At 36.5% G+C, this 13,987-nt stretch overlaps 1 protein-coding gene across 1 annotated transcript in view; it reads right to left on the bottom strand.

Annotated features, from left to right (window-relative positions):
- Window positions 1-795: 795 nt before the first annotated feature.
- The window catches only part of LOC132834906 (anthrax toxin receptor 1-like), a 123,045-nt gene continuing 109,853 nt past the window's right edge, over window positions 796-13,987 (bottom strand). The window contains exon 18 of the mRNA XM_060854025.1: window positions 796-5,580. Within this exon, the coding sequence (XP_060710008.1) occupies window positions 5,350-5,580 (231 nt within the window). The 3' untranslated portion in view covers window positions 796-5,349. The remainder of the gene's footprint in view (window positions 5,581-13,987) is intronic.

Genomic DNA, 13,987 nt, shown 5'->3' on the forward strand with positions numbered 1-13,987 from the left:
ACATGATAAGTTAGGAGAAAGTGAGTACTGCAGATGCTGGAGATCAGAGTCTAAAAGTGTGGCACTGGAAAAGCAGAGCTGGTCAGCTCCTGCTCCTCTGATGCTGCCTGACCTGCTTGCTTTTCCAGTGCCACACTTTTAGAAACATGATAAACTACCAGACCTACCATGATAAGCCAGTGAGGTGCAGGTTGTGAATTTAGTCGATATGCTGTAGAAGGCAAGACCGAGGTGCTGCAAGAAATGGAAATTGGCAATGCTTAGTGTATCACTGGGAGACTTGCGAACTGCATAGGAATGAGACATGTTTATGAGATGTTAATACATACAAATACTATCCCTGTACTAGTGAAATTTTCATCTAGCCATTGATATTGGAAGGATAGCCTCAACTGTGAAAGCGTAACTTATTTCATTCTGACTGCATCCTCCCAAATGTTTTGCTATTGCCAACACACTCAAGAGCTGGGAAGATCTGCCCACAGTGTGTGTTTTTCTTTCTGCAAGTTTTAATAAGTGTGTTTAAAGAAGTACAAAAACATTAGATTACATAGGAAGATTAAAGATGGAACGGGCAGGCATATCTGTTAGAGGATTAAATGGAAACCAGAACTAAAAAGTTTAAAATATTGTTATTTTCAATATAATAAAATGTTCTGTCCATTTTTGCAACATTGGTTGTCCTGTTGTGATTCAGTGCATTTCAAATACTCATACAAAACTGTAACCCAAGGTGACCTGTAGTCAATGGGTTAATTATATCGCGCACACCCAACAATAAAAGTTAGCAAATAATTATACATAAAAGAATTGTAGTTTATTAGTGATATTAACATTACAGACAAAAGAAAAACACAGATGCACAACATTAATAACAGTTTGATGTCAATGCTCATGAGTACAGATTGGAAAATAAGTAGAGAAATATAATTTTGGCATTTTAGTAAAAGAAGTTGTTTTGTACACTGGTAATAGATATGACACAGGGGATCTTGTAGTACAGTGAATAGCACCCCTACCTATGAGCCTGAAGCTCCAGGTTTGAACCCCATCCCAGGATTTGGTGGTTATGGAAATGTATTCATAACGCAGATGAACAAGTTGAATATCAACCTGGGATTCCTTCCAATACACACCAGTAGCAGGTGGCAAAGGTAGGAGAGACTCCTGATTAGCTATATGATGGTTAAAACTTTGAAAGCTCTATTAACATCTCCAACAGCTCCAGCCTACAACATGTACAAGTGTATGCTGCCAAAAGCAACTCAAACTCCACCGTCCAGTTGTTATATGTACGCACACAATAATTTAGAGTTTATTAGTGAGGATCCTCAAATATGCAGAAAAAATATCAAATTTGTAATTATGTTTGACACATTTGTAATCACAGGTTCTACGCATCCTAACGTCATCTGTACCACAAATGTGACCACATTGTTGAAATGATCAATTTTTCAATTTTAAAACAACTCGATATGTTTTTTTAAAACAAATGAAAATCCTTGAAGATATACTAGATCATCAATTGAAAGCTCCTACCCAAGATATTTATATATTTTTCCTTTCTGAAGCTGTCTAAATTGTATCTTTCTAACATTTTCTAGTTTTACTAGTTGTTTTAACCCTTTGTTTTCATGGAATATCTACATTATTGATAAATAAAAAATAGAACATGCTACTTTATGATAAGCTGAGTGTGTGTTAAGGCAATTTAACTTTTTTTATTTCTGATTCCAAAGTAGCAATTCTGTCACCATTGAAAAAACTCTAATTTCAAACTCAAGAAAACATAACAAATGTTAAAAACTGAAAAGTAGTCGTTTGTCAAATAGGTACTTATTGTAGGTACATCTTTTAAGAAGTTCCAAAAAAAAATCACACAGACAATTGAATAGAATTGATAAGTGTAGGGCAAAATTAGGGTTTGTTCTCTATTACTCAGAGTCATAGTACAGCATAGAAACTGACCCTTCAGCCCAACATGTCCATGCTGACCAGATATTCCAAATTAATCTAGTCCCATTTGCCAGCATTTGGCCCATATCCCTCTAAACCCTTCCTATTCATATACCTGTCCAGATGCCTTTTAAATGCTGTAATTGTACCAGCCTCCACCACTTCCTCTGGCAGCTCATTCCATACACGTACCACCCTCTGCGTGAAAACGTTGTCCATTAGGTCTCTTTTAAATCTTTCCCCTATCACCCTAAACCTATGCCCTTTAGTTCTGGACTCTCTCACCCCATGGAAAAACACCTTGTCTATTGACCCTATCCATGCCCCTCATGACTTTATCAATTTTTTGAAGGTCACTCCGATGCTCCAGGGAAAATAGCCCCAGCCTATCAGCCTCCCCTTGTAGCTCAAACCCTCTAACCCTGGCAACATCCTTGTAAATCTTTTCTGAACCCTTTCAAGTTTCACAATATCCTCCCTATAGCAGTGTGTAGTATCTTTCTTTTCCAGAAATTATTGATAGTGTGGTTGTTCAATTTAAGTTTTGACAGAAGATTTAGGTTTTAATGAAGGTGCATAAATTACTGTTAGGCAATATCATTTAATACTTTTGTGAATTATTTCCAAAAGCAACCCTCAGTGGTAAAGGCACTCACTATTCATTAACACCTTTCAAGAATCCAATGCAATCTTGCACAAGATTGATGTATGGCAGTGTGGATTGGTCAAATTTGTGTTACAAATTTGCACCAAACTTAACTGATGGTCTTTGCTGCAACACAAATAAAAGTGTTAGAAAACCATCAATGACAGCAGCAGAATTAGGCCATTCGGCCCATTGAGTCTGCTCCACCATTCGATCATGGCTGATACGTTTCTCAGCTTCCCTCTCTCGTCTTCTCCCTGCAACCCTTGATCCCTTTAATAAACACTAAAGTGTTGTGGTTACTTTAACCCCTTTAGAAATGGTATTAATCTAGAGGTTAAGGTATAGATTAGACAAATTAATAGTGAATCCCTGTTTTTGTCATAATGATTCTGTTACATTGTGCAGCCATATCAATGTCATTGCATTTCATTTTGCTTTTCAAGAGCTGCAATTCAATTCATGATTACGTAGCCTGTTCACTAAATTATTCCTTAAGTGAAAATTCAGTTAGTGAAAGACAAACAAGGTTACAAGTCATTAATGGTTAATTAATAATAGGGAGTTAATTATAGTTGTTAGCTATTAAATGTTAATAAAGCAAAATATCAATATACTAATCAAGCGCAATGATGCTTGCTTTTTTATTTACTCCTGCCTGCATTGAGCATCTTGAAAATTTAGTGGCCACCTTTACTCAGATTTAAGTACCTACACCTAGACCACAGTATAGTAAATTAATACATTTAACTGTCCTGCAGTAAAACATGATTTTTTTTTTGTTTTTCTAATATCACAAAACCTTACAATATTTTCTTTACCAGTATGTGATTCATGTATCACATCTGATTTTAAAACACTACAGAAGCCATTGTTACGTATCACCAAAATATACCTGTGCCTGAAGCAAAACTACGATCTAATTTGTAAGGAATAAAGTGGATAACCAGAATTATGCAATTTGGTGTGGTCTGGAAAAGGGTCTGGCCTCATAGTATTTACACTGAAATGACTATAAAGTGCTTAACATCCAGCTGGCAAGCATTTCCAAAACCGAATTCAACTGTTAGAAAAGTTTTCTGTGAGCTTTTATTTGCAGTTTAAACTATTATGTAGAACTTGGCATAAAGAACATCCTGCTGTTTGGTAGCTAGCTAATAAATTGTATAAGAAGAGCAAGTTCAACTATACATGTTTAAAGAACAGAATAACTTGGGTCACAACCTGCACACAACTCAACAAAGTCCCTCTGTAACAGTTTAAAATTCAAGGCTAGTGAGAGTGATGCCTAAATTAGGACTATTGTTATAGGTAGAGCACAGTTTAGGGTCACTAACTGTGTACAAAGGAATTCAAGTATGACTGAAATCAGAGCTCAAAGTTCTGCGAATTAATCAATTACAGGGTCAATCATTGTCAAACAGAGTCAACTAGCAACTTATAAAGAGTCTCTCACAGGTCAACTAGCCTTTGGCTTTCATTAAATTCATTATGTATGAGAGTGTCTTTCCTTGCAGTGGTTTCATTTTGTCAGAACATTTTTCTTTAAATATCAAAAAAATTAAACCTAGAATCTAGGTTTGGTTGTCAAAAATCATCTTGCACTCTGAAGTATGAAGAACTCTTAATGAAATCATTGAATTGAATCTTTGGAAATACTATTCTGGAACAGAAATTTTGATTTTGAATTTCCTGCATACTTGTGCCCAGAGACATGCATAATAATGGGATCAATAACAGATCATGGAATTTTGATTTTGAGCTATGTGCCTAAGTACATTATCTCCAAGACTCCATCTTTTACAACTATTCACCGAACCCATCTCTGCCCATTATCCTGGCCTTGCTTCCTTTATCACCACTTGCTCAGAGGATTTTTAAAAAAAATTATGACCAGGTTCAGAAAGAAACAAAGATCCAGTGTTTCACTGAAAATTTTGGAGCCTTTTAAAAAGTAAAATTTAAAAATGCTCATTGAAATCTACTCTGTATTTGTGTCTTTAACTGGATTTTTTTTCATGGCATCACTGCGGGCAACATTAAAAGTTTAAAAGTTTTCCCATTTGCTGTTTCTTAAATATATTGTGCCAAATTTGCATGAATGATAGTTAAATGAGTTGAGGTATTCATTTCATATTTAAAGGAAGAATGTATGCTGCAGAACTTGGTTAATGTCCACATTTATTTTTGACATAATATGGACATTCGAACATAATCTGACATTGGTGAAATCATTTGGAAATTGCTCCATTTTGGATGCAAGTTCTGAGAGTGACTCTGATGGCCTTGTCTTTCCTTTCTTCTTCCAATGATAAACAAAACAATTATTACCAACATCAACAGAAGGCATACTTGAGCACCTAAAGTAGATGTTAGTGATGTTTTTACATAGATATTTAACATTATGTTTATCCTTTAGTAACAATGCGAATTCTGATCTATGAACGTTTAAGAGATAAAAAGACAGAGTTTACTAAAACTTGAAGTCAATCTTATAATTAAGCAGAATTCAAACATATGGCTTGTACATTAGGTAGACATAATATCATCTCCAACTCCAAAAGGAGGTTCCACTGATTTTGGTTATCCAAATGGAAATGTGCTGCACAGCAACAGATTTTACCCTTTTAAGGAAACCCATAAATTTAATAAATATTTGAAGTCCAGTAGTATTCTCTGTTTGGCCTTGTCTTTCCTTTCTTCTTCAGAGTGTGTTTTTTAAAAATCCAACATCAATGCTGGGGAGGTCAGGTTCTTACCGCAGGGCGTGGGGGAGGTCGTGAAGGAGGGGGTGCTCGAGATGGTGGTGGTCCAGGAGGTGGACTCCTCACACATGACCTGGCTGATGAAGCAGGAGGCCTGGGAAGTTCACGGGTTAAAGGAATATATTCATTGTTAGGCATGCGAGATGCGGGAGCATTGCATGGACGAGATGGTGTCTCATTTTCTTTCACTCTAGTGAAGTTTATGCAGCGACCCTAGATGAAAAACAGAAATAAACAAATTACAATCTTTGTGTGTTTATTCCTGTATTTTAGGTCAAAATGCCCTGGGGAGGATGATACATAGCAATTCATGTTTGTATTTTCTTTCCCAACACTATTATTTGCAACTACTGTTAGTCAGCATTCTTTCAACCAGCAAATTAACATCTATTTACATTTCTTTTTATATCTATTTAAGGTTGTTTTCAAAAGGCCACTTTTATTTGTATTAAACTTATTTCATTAGAATTTAGGTTGCAGTTAATTTGTTTGGGAATCTCCATCAGGTTAGTTTTTTAAAATTTGTTTTCTCTTATATCAGCATTCTTTTTACAAAAACACATTATGTATAAAGGAGACTAAATGAAATTGGAAAATGTAAGTGATGTAACATATTACAAAAGCAAATCTGGAGTGTTTGCCACTATTGTTTGAACTCTAAACTTGTCAAAATCTTCAACAACAATGTGCATTCTCATATAACATGATGAAATACCCAAACATTTTATGAACATTGTCAAACAAGATTTAACACTGAACTGTGTAAAATCATAAACCAAATGAGCAAAACTTTGGTCAATGAGATGGTTTTAAGGAGTTTCTTAGAAGTGGAAAGAGAGGTACAGAGGCAGAGGTTTAAGGAGGTAATTCTAGTGCACAGGGCCTTGGTAACTAAAGACATAAGCACAAATGGTGAAATGATCAAAATTGGGAACACTCATGAAGCCTGAATTGGAAAAGTGCAAGGAATCTCACGTGAGCTGTAGGTCTGGAGGAAATAACAGAGCTAGGGAAGGACAAGGCTATGGAGAAATGTGTAAATCTATGTTTGATTAACAAAGTTAGACATACAGTGTAGATGATCAGTGTATTTCCCCTTCTCTGGTATGTTGGTAGTATTTATTTAAACAACAGGGGACTTTTTCATTATCTACAACAATAAATGTTGACTTGAAAATTAGAAACACACACAAAGAGAAATTTGTTCAAACAATTTGTCCAACCGCAGCAGAAAAGGTTTAGCAAAGAAGAATCATTTCAATCTGATTTGAAGATCTGATTGCACTCCCCAGTGTCTTTGTAACCTCGTACAACAAATTTGTGAGCTGCGTGTTTACATATTTCCCACACAAATCAAATATTTGGCAGCCAAATACCACAGTTAAAAACACTTCATTCACCATGCTGCCAGCTTCATTTGGGATCTTTATTTACAACAACGTGATATTTGTCTGGAAGTGAGAATTTATTCAGACATCTTATTTGGTCTGCTAAGAGACTGGCCTTAGTTCACCCGACATTAACCTAATAATCATTTATTGCTTGTGGATTTTAATCTGCTGGAAAATCAACCCATTACAATCGATACAAACAATGATTCATTAACATAACACTGTTGATTTAAGTTGGTAGATGAGTATTTGGGCTCATTATGTGTTATTGTTACTTAAATCTATACAGCATGAAATAAAAATGTTGGAAATGACAGGTCAGGAAACATTTATGAAATGGGATAACAAGATTTTGATATTTCAAGTATGTATCTTTATCAGGTATTAACATTTCCTGCATTTTAACATGTTTCATTTGAAATTTGCATCATTTTATTTCAATGTTATCTATCCTACTTGAATTGCAAGTGTTGTTCAGTTGAACCTTTGTGCAAAATGCCTGTGAAAAATGGAAATATTTCATTTGAGGCAGATTTTGCACAGTTTGAAATATGGTGACATGCCTATTGACATTATTAACTGAAAACACAAGTTTTCTCTGATATTACGGCAAATGCAGAACATTTCAGCACAAATTGCAAATGAAGCTGATTAGAAATTGACCCCTTCCAGTCTGAATGGAACAGCAACTACATAAATATCTACATATGGGTACATATGTAGCTCAGAGTCACTCAGCAAGAGTTTAATTTCAAATAATTGCACCTCACAGTGTTTATATTTTAATTAAAAACAGCAGTTAAAAATAACTGTATAACACGTTAAATGTTCCTTTGGGCAATCCACGGATTAAAGAATATAACCACGGTTCCAAAGTGTCTGTGCTCATTTCATGCTATGTTAATCAAACACAAAAATACTCAGTTGTAAAAAAAATCATAGCTAACCCATCACTGGTATACAATCATGTAAGAAACCATGAATCTGTTCAAATTACTCTCACTCCAGTTAAAGTGAGAAGGGCCGTCAAAGTGTTGCCAGTTCCTGCCACGCACTTTGATTACTTGTCAGACAAACAGATGGAGAGTTTAAAGGCCACGAGCCATATTGTGACAGCAAAGATTCCTTTCTTTGTTTGGCACACTCTTAGGTCTTTGCAAATGAGAAAAAGGAATGCCCTTCTGTTTTAACTGCAATCAACAGTTTTGTTGCTTCTGTACTAAAGCACGTTATATCATATCTATGCTTGGGCTTCTCAATTAGTGATATATTTTGGCAAGCTACAATATGACTAAACTATGACTTAACCTATTTTTGTGAAAACATCAACTATCATTAATGTACCATATGACTGTATCAGAAATAATACACTTTAAACAGTGTTAAGATTGCGAATAGTACATTTTCTATTTAGTTACACTGTTTCACACTGGATCATTGTAATTACTGGTTGAGTATTAACTTGATAGATATTATGTTTTTCATGTTTCCTTTTACTTTCAGGCCTGAATATTCCTCTTGTGTACAATCTACCAGAGTTATTGTAATTAATCATTTAAAATAAAACATTGAATCGATTTGTTATAAAATCTTTTAAAGTTAAATCTTAACAGATATTTTTTGTTCAAGCTTCTCTACCTCATCTTACAAATTTTCTTTAGTCAGTCAGTGCTTAACATGCCTGCAAGGAACATAATTGAGTTAATGATTCAAGAAATCACACGTTTGCAGTTTCCTTAGAATTTTCAGATTGGATAGCTTAAATGGAATGCCCATAAGTGCTTTGTCAACACGAGATCTGTTTTGTACTGCTCAAGACTGAACTGAAATGCAGCTTGATAAACAACTGGTAAATATAAATAAAATACACTTATGCATAAAGTTTAAAGTATCAGATTAGCCTATGTGTGTGAAGCCAAAGCTGCAAACTGTCCTTTTGATAATCATACCACAAACAGATCTTTCATGGTGCAACACAACAAATGTGACCTTTTAATATTAGATTGCCATTTATACAAAATGATCTGATTATAACCTTAACTATGCAATGTTTAGAGGCCTAAAGAAATCCTGGTCAAGTCTTTTATTAGTGTGTTTCAATGGACTTTGAGGACATCATCGATAATATTGCACCAATAGAAATATTAATCCAACAAATATTGATATTGAAACTATAAATATTTCTAGGGTAAATTAATTTTAATCATTTGGTAAAATATTTTTAAAAACGTCCGCCTTGGAGGCCCAATGGACCACACAATCTCTTTCCATGCAGTAATTACTATTTTCTAACGTTAACTCATTAAACTAAATGTAGGGGGCTAAACTGTACAAAGGACAGGATAATACAATTTGTGAATCCTAGCAGGAATAGGTTTGAAATGATTACCATGATTCACAACCACATGAGATAATGAGAAATTGTGGCACCATATTACGCTACTCTTTATTGTAGACACCAAAGGGTATTCTTTTAAAATCACAACTGTTTGTTAGAAATGTTTCCTCGTGTATTCAGGTGAAGATGCATTCATTTATATTTTTATTTTGTGGTTAATTTCTCCACATTTAATTTCAATGACAATCGAATGATCACCCCCTCCCCCACAATGATTTGGTAAACAGATTAATGAGGTATGACGGGTAATAATTACTCTAATGCAATACCCCTGGCATATTGTTCACTTGCAGTCTGGTATGCATTAAATCTTTAAACCAAGGTGTCAGAGATGCATTGTTCAAGAGTGGACTAATGATCCTAACCGTGACAGCTGTCCATTTCCCAGTTTGCATTTAGTAGCTCAGCCTGTCGCCCCTAAGAAGCAGCTTATCAGTCTGCTTACATTCTGCTCTTCGTGCTTCCATCATTAGTTCTGACAGTAAATCTCTCTGCTGTGTTGAACTGAAGCTTGTTGCCATTCATGACCATCCAAAGACCAGTAAGGCACCATATGGAACGACTCCCTTACCTCAACTCACATCTGTGCAGTATTCATACTGCACCATTCTGCTCTTTCCCATATGTTCATCCTTGTGTTTGGCTGTTGGCCGTACTGTTCACCAAATTGCCTTTTCTCTGCCCAAGTGCTGAGACAGCAGGCGTTACCCTCACCCTGACTTAAGCCCAATCAATCACAGCAATTTGTTTAGTCCTTGCCTAAGGACATCACGCCTGAATGCCAGCCCCTAATTATCCTCTTGTGAATGACCTCATGTCCTTTTCAGGTCTATCTACTGAAGTATTCATTTCAGTGGACCACCTAGATGCTGATTTGTATTGTAAATTACCTCTAACTGCATCACAAAGCAACTTCTGGTTGCAATACATGAAGCCATTTCATTCAGCTGTACTTAAAGCTCCGTAATCCATGCTTAATGTTCACCTCCATGACAACCTCTGGGTGTTCCTTGATGGTGTCATTTTCCCTGTTGTTGTCAGTAAAGTGACAAACCACAAATAAAAATTCCTGCAGAGAATATACTGACTAAAACATGAAAATGTGTTCCTTAATCAAATGGATTAAAACAATGATTTGTCTTATCGCCTTCACTTTATTAATGATGGACTAGTCACAATCATATTTAGTTTAAGCAGCAGCTTAATTTTTGTATTTGCCTTAAACCAAACCACAAGTATCGTAGCATATGATTCATAATCATTGCAGGAGTGCCGATATCAGCCAGAATGTTGTCAGGTTTATAAGGGAAGTTTATTTAATCATATAAAATATAGGATGATTACTGAGAAAGTCAATGTTGCTTTTCATAGTTCATCCAGGAACCGTGCTTCTAAATGCCCCTATTGCAATGTTCAATTGGGTTTCACCTCTATGTTTCATTTAGAGTTTGCTGCAAGTGTGTCAAATGTTCTAATAGAAGAACTAAATTTGCCTTTTATCAATTTGAGGCTGTACAGGTCTTATAACTTAAATCTTCAGCTACAGATTGAGCTTATTCCTACCTTTTCATGAATTATCTTTCTCTAAGAGCTCACCTCTGACAAGGAAAAGCCTATAAGTCCTCTCTCTTTACTCAAAACTCAGGACCTCTAATACTAGGGATAAGAAATTATTGAATAGCTCTCTTAATTCTTAGTGACCAGAACTAGAAATACTACTTAAGAAAGCACTGAGTCAAAACAGTTTAAAGCTTGATTGTGATTTTCTCCAAAATTCTGTAAGGATTTGGTCATGTAGTTCAAAATTTTATTGGCTTTGTAGATTGCTGTGTTGTATCAGTTGACAATTTAAATGTTAGGTCGACTAAGACTGGTCTCTTTCAAATTCATCCTTCACCATATAGTTCACCAAGTATGTATATGATCCACATTTTCTGTCAAATGAATAACAGAAATTGCTGGAAAAGCTGTTCTGTGGAAGGGTCACTTGACCCGAAACATTATTTCTGATCTCTCTCCACAAATGCTGCCAAACCTGGTTAGTTTCTCCATCAATTTCTGTTTTTGTTCCTGATTTACAGCGACCACAATTCTTTCAGTTTCTTTCTTCTCAGTACTTCAGGCTTGTTAACGTTAAATTCCAGTTACCACTGTTATGTCCAGTCAGAAAATTTTTTAGATCATTCTGTAATTTTTGAGATTTATCTTCCAACCCATTATCCCTCCTATTTTTAATTTCATCTGCAAATTTAATCAGTTTGCATTGGGTTTCAGAATCCAAGGCCCTGATGTACATCAGAAATTTGGTCCAAAATCAATCACTTGAATAACTGACTCAGCACAACTGAACTTTGAACTAACTCTTTGCACAGGGATCCATTACTATCTAACCTTCGGTCAATATTTTAACTGTAGCCAAGATTTACTCTGAATTGAAAGGATTTTGGTTTAAACCAATATTGTTTTCTTGGGATCTTAGTCACGTGCTTTCTGGAAGGTTAGGCACAATGTTTGAAGAGGCTTACTACAGTCTCGAGAGATGGCACTTCCTTAAAGGTGTAAATGATGTTGGATTTTATCTGCTGACATCCATTGAAGGTCATTTACTAAATGATCATTGTACAATAATCTTATTGTCAATTTCATTATTTTACAGGAAAAGCAAACAACCTGAGTAACGGACACCCTTTCCATCACTGGGCAAAAAGTAAGACCAGAATGTTACGCCCACAAAATGCACTGCAGCAGCTCATCAAAAATCCTTTGACAACACTTTCCTCAGCGGTGACCTTTATCACTCTGAAGAACAAAGGCAAAGGTGCAATTTCCACCTCCAAATCGTAAACTGGTGTCATCGCTTCAATTTCATTGCAATCCATGGAATTTTCTTCTGAATAGAAGCTTTGATGTATCTGGTTCAAGAAGGAGGCTCATTACTACTTTCTGGAAGATAACTAGGGATAGATGGTCAATGCTGGTCTTGTCAGCAATACCCACATCCCATGAGTGAAAGAAAGAATATCACTGTGGAAATTGTTGCCTTTTGCTGATTATTCACGCTTTTGAAACATGGCCACCACAATGGTCTGTTTTTGATTGTTGGGAGAACCGATCGCTGAGTCAGAATATGATGGATATTAGGGGTTAATCTAGAGTAACATTTAATTAGCTACTATACTGTCTTCGCTTTACAATAAATTAATTCATTATGAGAAAAAATGACTGTAAACTAAAATAAAAAAGATTAACAATGATAAAATTGAAGCATTGACAACAATTTTCAACCAGAATTGCCAAGTTGATGATCCACCTTAGTCTCCATCAGTAGTCCCCAGCATCACAGATGCTAGTCTTCAGCAAATGTGATTCATCCAATGTGACTTCAAGAAACGGTTGGATGCTGGGTCTTGACAATATTCTGGGAATAATCTTGAAGATTAGAGTCATAGAGATGTACATTTTGGTCCAACTCGTCCATGCTGACCAGATATCCCAACCCAGACTAGTCCCACCTGCCAGCACCTGGCCCAAATTCCTCCAAACCCATCCAGATGTTTTTTATATGTTACAATTGTACCAGCCTCCACCACCTCCTTTGGCAGATCATTCCATACACGTACCACCTCTGTGTGAAAAAGTTGCCCCTTAGGTCTCTTTTATATCTTTCCACTCTCACCATAAACCAATGCTGTCTAGTTCTGGTCTCCCCCATTCCAGGGAAGAGACCTTGTCTATTTACCCTATCCATGCTCCTCATGATTTTACAAACTTCTATAAGGTCACCCCTCAGCCTCCGATGCTCCAGGGAAAACAGTCCTAGCCTATTCAACCTCTCCCTATAGCTCAAATCCTCCAACCCTGGCAACATCCTTGTAAATCCTTTCTGAACCCTTTCAGGTTTCACAACATCTTGCCACAAGTCTAGCCAAGCTGTTTCAGCACAGCCACAACACTGGCATCTACCCAACAATGTGGAAAATTGTCCAAACATGTCCTGTACACAAAAAACAGGGTAAATCCAACTCGGCCATTTATCATCCCATCAGTTGTATATCAATTATCAGTAAAGCGATGGAAGATGTCATTGATGATGCTATCAATGCAGCACCCGCTCAGTGACATCCAGTTTGGGTTCTGCCAGGGCCACTCAACTTCTGACCTCATTACACTCTTGGTTAAAACATAAATAAATGAACTGAATTCCAAAGGTGAGGTGTGAGTGACAGCCCTTGACATCAAGGTTACATTCAAATGAGCGTAGCATCAAAGAGCCCTAGAAAAACTGGAGTCAATGGGAATCAAGGGAAAACTCTCTTCTAGTTGGAGTCATACCTGGCACAGAGAAAGATGGTTGTGGTTGGTGGGGATCAGTCACCAACTCAGCTCCAGGACATCTCTACTGGAGTTCTTCAGGATAGTGTCTTAGGCCCAACCATCTTCAGCTACTTCATCGATGGCCTTCCCTCCAATACAAGATCAGAAGCGAGAATGTTGCCTGATGTTTGCTCAATGTTCAGCACCATTTATGACTTTTCAGATACTGAAGCAGTCCATGTATAAATGCAAAAAGATCTGGGTACTATTCAGGCTTGAGCTGAAAGTGGCAAGTAACACTTGTGACACACACATGCCAGGCAATGACTCCATTATCAACATCCTGGAGTTTACCATTGATCAGAAACTGAACTGGACTCACCATATAAATACAGTGGCTACAAGAGCAGGTCAGAGATTAGGAATACTGCAACAGTAACTCACTTCCTGACTCCCACCTTGCATGTTGACCAGGAAATCATTCCATGATTTTGCAGGCCTGCCAGTGTCATTTGCC

The sequence above is a fragment of the Hemiscyllium ocellatum genome, chromosome 43 (genome assembly GCF_020745735.1).
Source record: "Hemiscyllium ocellatum isolate sHemOce1 chromosome 43, sHemOce1.pat.X.cur, whole genome shotgun sequence".
NCBI classification, from domain to species: Eukaryota; Metazoa; Chordata; class Chondrichthyes; order Orectolobiformes; family Hemiscylliidae; genus Hemiscyllium; species Hemiscyllium ocellatum.